Source organism: Nanorana parkeri, unplaced genomic scaffold (assembly GCF_000935625.1).
Source record: "Nanorana parkeri isolate BGI_ZX_2015 unplaced genomic scaffold, ASM93562v1 scaffold98, whole genome shotgun sequence".
Lineage (NCBI taxonomy): Eukaryota > Metazoa > Chordata > Amphibia > Anura > Dicroglossidae > Nanorana > Nanorana parkeri.
In genome coordinates, this window is record NW_017306366.1 from 1,062,257 (window position 1) to 1,070,922 (window position 8,666).

Genomic DNA, 8,666 nt, shown 5'->3' on the forward strand with positions numbered 1-8,666 from the left:
CCGCCCCAAGGCCAGGTTCCACAATACGCCCCCCCCGCGCCGCCAAGCCCCCCTCCCCATCAATTGAGAATGGCAACCAGATGGCGGCGCGGGGAGGCGTATTGTGGAACCTGGCCTTGGGGCGGCAGGGAGAGTAAATCCGGCCCTGAACATGTGAAAAAAAATTCAAATGTCAAGTACGCAGTTTGGTCACAGACAATGCTGAAAATGTGTCCAAAATGAGAAGAAATTTAGAACAATGTGAAGAAACTACCAAGCTAATAACATATGGTTGTAGCTCTCATTTGATGCACCTCCTAGCCGAAGATTTCTGTGTCCCAGAAATAAAGAGTAATGTATCTGAAATTGCTAAATACTTCCGTAACAATCATTTTGCAGCATCAGCTCTGAAAATAATGGGTGGAACCAAGCTAACGCTCCCACAAGATGTTAGGTGGAACTCTGTAGTGGACTGTTTTGAACAATATATAAAAAACTGGCCTATTCTGATGACTGTTTGTGAGCAAAATCGAGAAAAAATAGATGGCACTATCACAGCCAAAATCCTCAACATTGGGCTTAAGAGAAATGTTGAACATATGCTGAGCATCCTGAAACCCGTTTCTGAAGCTTTAAACAAAATCCAGAAAAATGGTTGTTGTGAATGGAACTGTCGGTGAGTCAACAGCGGGTCAGAGGAGGAGCCGCTGCGGGACAGGGATGATAGTTGCTCTTTAAAAATGATGCTTGAAATCGACTTGATTTAAATCAAATGCACCCTGCAGTACATATCTGCAATACATGCACATTTTATCATTTTAAAGGACTGGGTGGTGTTAGCCCTGGACAGTTTTTTTGCTACACTACTCAAACCATCCCACTGTGTTCATCTCCAAAGCATAGGTACTAATTGACTTGTAGTCCGAAGATAAGAACTGGGAGGGCTAATTAGACTCTTCCAGATAGCACAGGACAGCTCTGATGAAAGATCAACAAGTATTTATGCACTTATATAACAAATATAATAAAATGCTTACAAATGTATACTGAGCAGCCCAAAATGGAGCAAATAAAAAAGTTCATAGTTAGGGTTGTAATAAAAATAATATTTTGTAAATATATATTACCACTTGGGGTTTGGTTTGTCACTTTGTATTAATTACTATATAGAGTGTTATACTATTATTGTTGTTTATTATCCTGCAGTAGTCCGTTATTCACATTTAGGTGTTGGCTGCTTACATTTTGTGTGAAGAGCGTTTTCTGTCACTGTTTAGGGTTGGTTTTTCTTTGATTTTGAATTTTCATAGTTAGGGCTGACAATGTGATGTTAAAAACTATCCTCACCCTTCCCTATCATGCTGCACACTGTCCCTAGTTAATGTGGTTGAGGTTCCATGATACCTTACACTCTTTGTGGACCCTAAGCTGCGAGTGCCTACATGCTGACTTCAGCTTGGAGTCCAAGCTACCATGTAAGTAAGTAAGCTACTTGGAGTAAGCTACCATGTTTAACATTGTAGTTTTAATTACACTTTCATTGCAGCTTACCTGATGATATACTAATAGCAATTTTCCTTCAGTTATCAGTGGAACATTTCTTATAAACAAAATGCATATGGGTGATATCAAGGCATACTGGGCCATTTACTTTATTATAATTTTTTTTTTTTTTTTATGCACTGAAAAATAATTTTCTCTGATGTTCATTGAGGGACAGTTCACTGAAGGTGGCAGCATAACCCATGGTACAGACTCCGATGATGGGCTTTATGTAATGCTTTAAATTAGAGGTCCACTTTAAGTTGCCCTAAAGCAGCCAGTAGGGCATTTTCCCCAAAAATTAATTTCTTGTTTTGTAGATAAGAAAAAAATGGGGGTGCTCTACACAGCAACCACTGAAACAGAATTCTTTGCAACAGCAGGTTGGTCTCAATTTTTATTAGTCAAGCTTAGCTTAGATAAACTCCTCAGTTGCAGCCCACACTGCGAATTATGCAGTATACTCCATTAGCAACCACATCTAAAAAGGAGAACTATGAGGTGAGTGATTTCCACTCATCCTCATAGTTAGAGCCGACCTGTGACAAAGAAGCTGTCACAGGTGGGCTCTATCGATCGGGAAGTGAGCAGAAACATACACCGATCCGCTCACTTCCCGATCCTCTCCCTGCAGAGAGCGGTGACTGTCAGTCATCTCACCCCGCAGGGATTCCCCCCTCCCCTCTCCATTCCTCCAGCAATGACTGGAGAAACGAACGGGAGACGGGGTGGGCACAGCTGGCTCTGCCTCTAGATAGGCAGAGCCCACCATCACTCACACAGCTGGGTGGATCTCAACTGTATTGTCGGGATCCGTCCCGGCTGCGGCGCTCTCAGTATATCGCGGGCAATAGCTCACTATATACTGAACTTTAGGTCACGGGAGAAGGTTAGTACATGTCCTCCCGTGAACCTAAAAAGAACTATGGGGAAAAACACTTACCCCATAGTTCTCTTTTAAGTTCTAGAACAATGGCAAAAGGTTTGCCAAGGTAGTGATCTGCCATAGCCAGCACAAAGGCACAGAAATAAAACATGCAAATACAATCACCATTCAAAAGGTCTTGCACCATCTCCACAGCTGACTTGGATTCAGAGGTCGCTGGCCACTCTGTAACTCCAGTTTTTATTCCTTCAGACAAAACCTGACAAAACATCAATTTCAGAAACTTCCTTAAGAACAAATAGACAAATTATTTTGAGCCAAGATGCTTAATAACACAAAAATATACCAATGAATTGCAGTTCTTTAGAAGGAAGTTGCTTAGAATTTTAAAGGGATTAGCCCACTCAGTAAATGAAGTCTTTCCCTGGCTTTTTGCAGCAACTTATTGGAATGTTATCAGGCTGATGAAGGGGAGCAATTCCCTGAAACCTGTTCTGCCCCTGGGACATAAATGCCGAAGTGGGAACTAAAGTTTTAAGCTTGGGCTGTTTAAATGTTTCCACTTCCAAATGCTGATGTTTTCCCTCAACTTTACCACTTTGTCCCTGGCCAAGAGAGTGCATAGAGCCCAATGTCAGTGTATAAACCCAATGTGATCTGCATCTTTTACCCATGTGAGTGTATAAACCCAATGTGATCCGCATTTTTACACATGTGAGTGCAAAGTGTATTTTCTCAAACGTGTTTAAAATGGCCACAAATTATCCCTCCAAAGAAAGGCTTGTGCAACATGAGTCTTCAAGGGCTTTTTGGACTCTCCTCATTAGCGCTGCTAGATAACTATTTTTTCTCTTTTCTAAACTGAATCTTCTGCTGACTTCTTACAGCTTTTGTGGACTCCAGCAAATAAGATCTTCACTTTATAGTCTCTTTCTCCACCCAGCACATTGTTAGGAATATTGCGAACAGGCAAGAATCTTTTTTTGCAAAAGAGACATAGCGGGGAATTTATCAAATCTGGAGCAGCTGTGCATGGCAACCAATCAGCTTCTTTCTTCAGTTTGTTTAGTTAAGATTTGATGAAAGAGAGAAGCTGATTGGTTGCTATGCACGGCTGCTCCAGATTTTGTCTGCTTCAGTTTTGATAAATTCCCCTCACAGTATGTATTTTCTGCAATAAAAAGCCTGACTGTTCACACTTTTCTGTAAAGTTCCACTGTAAGATCTAATAGTTGCTCTCTTGTGACTGACCTCATATTAACACAAGTCATCTACCATCTTTTTCCTGTGCATAGCAGAGACTGATGTTTACATTCCTCGATGAAAGCCAAAAGGAAAGTCAGAGCATGAATACCAGGAATTGTCAGCTTTTTTCTTGCCATCAAGGAGGTCAAGATTTTCTCCATAGGTAAAGGAGAAATCTCTTTTGAAGTGATATTAACTGCCTCCGGGCCGGCCGAAGTAGAAAAACGGCCGGCCCGGAGCTCTCTAGATCTGAGCGGGCGTCTCTAGACGTCCGCTCAGACACGCCCCCTCAAAGGTTTAAAAGCTAATTAAAATGCTAATTAAATAATTTACAATGGATGCTGCGCCTTGATATTTAAAAGTTTTAGCTTCCTGCAGAATCAGCTGGCCCCTGAGCAATGGTCCAGATATCCTAGTTTAGGGTGGCTCCTTTCCCTTGCAGGGTCCCATGGAGCCACCCTTGTGTGTGCAAGTAAGCTGTTATTGTCTCCACAAACATACAGTCACAAAAAGACAAGCCACTACCCTGCTTCCTGCCTCCCTAGTAGATAGACAGCTGCTGTTGACTTTGAGGTTTCTTGTCTTGTACTGGACAGGAAGTTCAGGGAAGCTGAGCTAAGAGAGTTGGAGCTGTTCAGAAACATGTTTACTACAAGTGCTTGGGCAAAAATGTAAAGAAAAATACTATAATGGGCAATGAGTGAGAAAAAAATAAGTTTCAGAGTTTAATGCTACTTTAACCCCTTCCCGACGATGGTCCAGTTATAGACTGGTGATGGAATAATTCTGTCATGCGGGAAAACGAGCGCTGGTCCATGGATGGACCAGCGCTCACGGGGTTTGTGCTGTTGATGGGTCCCTCGGTGTCTGAGGCAGACCCTGAACAGCAAATTAGGGGGTCCCAGCGATGTGATCACTGTGATAAGAATTTATATCTGCATATGTCACATCAAATTAAAGCCCATTTTGTTGTTTTTTTAAACCGGTATACAATATGTGTCGGTGCAATGAATGAAGAAGATGAGGAAGATGGCTAAAAGAGCATATAGCAAAAATGGCAAAATTGCTCCAGTCCCCAGAAACTAAAACATTTTCTGAGGCTGTGTCACTAAAGGGTTAAGCATACCAATGCTGGTTACACTAGTTAGACATGACATATGTGTGCTTCCAGTTTGTGTGGAAAGAAAAAAAAAAAAGTATATCTACCAGCAAAAACTCCAGCTCCTTATACATAGGGTAGACAGGACTTCTGGGATCTCCAGATTCCACCATGATATTCTGCAAAATGATATAGGATAGGAATTTAAAAAAAAGGAAAGCACTGTGTATTTTCCGTGATCACATATTTTGATTTAGTAATACAGCGTTCATCTTAAAGTACATCATTATCTGATTTTTTTATTAGTGCTTGATCTTCCCCATTTTACTTATTGCATTTATAGATTAACCCTTTTGCTGCAAGAGCTTCTTTACACACATTAAATTCAAAACTTTAGGCCTGAAGATTACTTAAACCCCCCAAAACAATATGGGGGAATATATTACAACTGGAGCAGACAGAATCTGGAGCAGTTGCCCATAGTAACCAATCAGCTTATCTTTTCAATTTGTTTAGTTAAAATTTGAAAATGAAAGAGAAGCCGATTGGTTGCCATGGACAACTGCTCAGTATTCTGTCTGCTTCAGCTTCGAGAAATTACCCTCTATGTATTTTCTGAAAGGTGAGACCCTAAAAAATAAAAATGTTGGCTGTTGCAAATTTTTACGTCACACAATATTAGTGCAACTCTTTATCAAAACAAAAATGTGAATGGACTCTAATAGTACAAATTGGCATGACACATTTACAAATGATGATGCTTTTGCTGCACTGACCAGGCAGTGAATTATTTCAGTACCTTGTAATTTGTAAAGATAAAGAGACCCTGTCACCAGACCGGTCATTTAAACAAAAATCTTACTGTAAGTATAGATGCATTTAACATTTTATGCATGTTATATACCTGTAAAAGCGTCCTTTTTGTAGACAACCAAAAGTCCACAGACTTCTGTGGGAGCTGCCATCTTGGATAAGATGTCAGCAACCCCTGCAGATTCACAGCTGTCAATTAAGTGATACTGTAAAGAAGGGGTCACTGAATGGCGAACCGCGGTCCAAACACAGGCTGAGTGGTGGTACTGTTCGGACTGCGATCGCCGAGCTGCGCTGGGTTATGGTGGCCGACAGTGGATACACTGGCGTCAGAGGTCGGTGCATCCACTGCCAGCTATAACCCAGAGCAGGCTCCTCCTCCGCTTCAGTCATTGGTTGCTAGGACCACTGGCATCCTAGCAAATAATGTCAGGCAGGGCCGGCTGCTACATCTACAAGTGAACTGGGTGGCTATATAGCCAACCAGATTACTTGTACTCGATTGCTGTTCTGTCCCGGCTGTGATTATGACTTCAGTTTGATGAAATTTTGATTCACCGGACCTCCTTGAATTTTAAATTCACTACCCTTGCTGTATAGTATTTTTTATTTGCTCCTTCACTGACTGCTAATTAAAAGGTTATGTAGGGAGGGCAGAGGAGCACACACAGTGGTCAGACACTCCCAGAAGAGGGCTATGACGCGAGGGGCTGTGCTAGGAGGGAAATGCCTAGACAATTTTCCTAGCAAATTCAAAGCCACATTGCAAGTGAATGGAAATCTATTATTGGGAAAAACACTGCAAGTAAGCATTTCAATTCATGCTTTTACCTTCAATTCTTGAAGTTCATGGCAGGGTCTCTTGGAACATTATGAGAATGACATGAGATGCGACATAAGACCTTACTGGCAAATATAGTTTCCAGCAACAGCGGCGCTCAGGACAGCACAAAGATGAACTGAGCGACCATTTTGTTCCCCAGTGACACAAGGCTGGCCCAGGATATCATTGCTGGGAGGGTGATAACCTTCAGAGGACTGCAAGGACATCAACATAAGAGGTGAAAAAATACAGAGAGAGGAAGCAGACAAATTCTGAAGCTGCTGTGCACTTCAACCAATCAGCTTTTCTCTTTAATTTTCAAATCTTAACTGAGCAAACTGAAGAGAGAAGCTGATTGGTTGTCATGCACAGCTAGTCCGGATTTTGCTGTTCCAGTTTTGATACATTTCCCTCCACTGCAGGTTTCTTTTTCCAGGGCCTGGAGTTCTGGTTTGGTATATTGTGTATGATTTACACTGACTAATGTCATACCAATGTGGCAGCAGAGGTCAAAGGTGGATTGTGCAAGATCTTGTCCACTCCATTCCAAACAAAATCGACTGTGACATTAGTTTGTGATTCTATAATGGAGCCTTCCTCTGTGCTAAATAAATCATACTGAGCGAATCCTCTTGTCTGCATCTAGTAAGAAAAAAAGAAAGCATAGCAAGAGAAACATATTAGAGTAGGCATATAAAATTGCCAATTTAAGTTCACCTTGAATTGTTCATCTTTTACAGTTAAATAGCTAGCATTAGTGTACAATGTTCCATAGCTTTGCTACTGTAGGCACAAAATTATAAATATATATACAGAAGTGAGTATACCCCTCACAGTTTTGTAAATATTTTATAACAACTCATGGCAAAGAACTCTCTGAGGATCTGAAAAAAAGAATTGTTGCTCTACATAAAGATGGCCTAGGCTATAAAAAGATTGCCAAGACCCTGAAACTGAGCTGCAGCATGGTGGCCAAGACCATACAGCGTTTTAACAGGACGGGTTCCACTCAGAACAGGCCTCACCATGGACGACCAAAGAAGTTGAGTGCACGTGCTCAGCGTCATATCCATATATGTCATGAGGGACTTATAAGTCTGGATTCACACCAAATGCATTTGGCTTGCGCTGGCCGTTTTTTCCACCGCACCACACTGTGCCCATAGAACTTATTGTCACTTGTGACATTTCAATAAAGTTCTAACGAAATGTTGTAGTGCAACTGCTGGTGTGACAGACTACAGCATTTACAGTGATCAGCCATAACATCATGACCACCTCCCTAATATTTAGTAGGCCCCCCTTTTGCCACCAAAACAGCCCTAATCTATCAAGGTATGGACTCCACTAGACCTCTGAAGGTATGCTGTGGTATCTGGCACCAAGCCACCAGTAACAGATCCTTTAAGTCCTGTAAGTTGTGAGGTGGGGCCTCAATGAATCGGACTTGTTTTTCCAGCACATCCCACAAATGCTCGGTTGGATTGAGATGTGGAGGCAAATCGACAACTCCAACTTGTTGTGTTCCTCAAACCACTCATGAACCATTTTGCAGTGTGGCAGGGTGCATTATCCTGCTAAAAGAGGCCATTGCCACCAGGGAATACCATTGCCTTGAAGGGGTGTACTTGGTCAGAAACAATGTTTAGGTAGGTAGTTGGTACATGTCAAAGTAATAACTACATGAATGGTAGGACCCAAGGTTTCCCAGCGGAAACATTGCCCAAAGTATCACACTGCCTCCGCTGGCTTGCCTTCTTCCCATAGTGCATCTTGGTGCCATCTCATCCCCAGGTAAATGACACACAGGCCACCTTCTTCCATTGCTCTGTGGTCCAGTTCTAATGCTCATGTTCCCATTGTAGGCACTTTTGGCGATGGACACGGGTCGGCATGGGCACGTGACTGGCCTGTGGGTAAGCAGTCCCATGTGGAACAAACTTTGATGCACTCTGTGTTCAGACACCTTTCTATCGGAACCAGCGTTAACTTTTTCAGCAATTTGAGGTACAGCAGCTTTTCTACTGATTCGGACTACATGAGCCAGCCTTCACTTCCCATGTGCAACAATGAGCCTTGGCTGCTCAGGGCCCCGTCTCCGGTTCACCGGTTTTCCTTCCTCGGACCAGTTTTGCTAGGTTCGGACCACTGCAGACCGGGAACAAGAGCTGCAGTTTTGGAGTTGGTCTGACCCAGTCGAGTAACCATCACAATTTGGCCCTTGGTAAAGTTACTCATATCCTCACGCTTGCCCATTTTTTCAGCTTCTAACACCTTCA

At 42.4% G+C, this 8,666-nt stretch overlaps 1 protein-coding gene across 1 annotated transcript in view; it reads right to left on the bottom strand.

Annotated features, from left to right (window-relative positions):
• Window positions 1-8,666, bottom strand: part of ZWILCH (zwilch kinetochore protein) — a 39,153-nt gene that overhangs the window by 19,229 nt on the left and 11,258 nt on the right. Inside the window, exons 7-9 of the mRNA XM_018552822.1 lie at window positions 6,880-7,029; window positions 4,859-4,930; window positions 2,573-2,666 (exon numbers count right to left, since the gene is read on the bottom strand). Coding sequence (XP_018408324.1) covers window positions 2,573-2,666; window positions 4,859-4,930; window positions 6,880-7,029 — 316 coding nt within the window. The remainder of the gene's footprint in view (window positions 1-2,572; window positions 2,667-4,858; window positions 4,931-6,879; window positions 7,030-8,666) is intronic.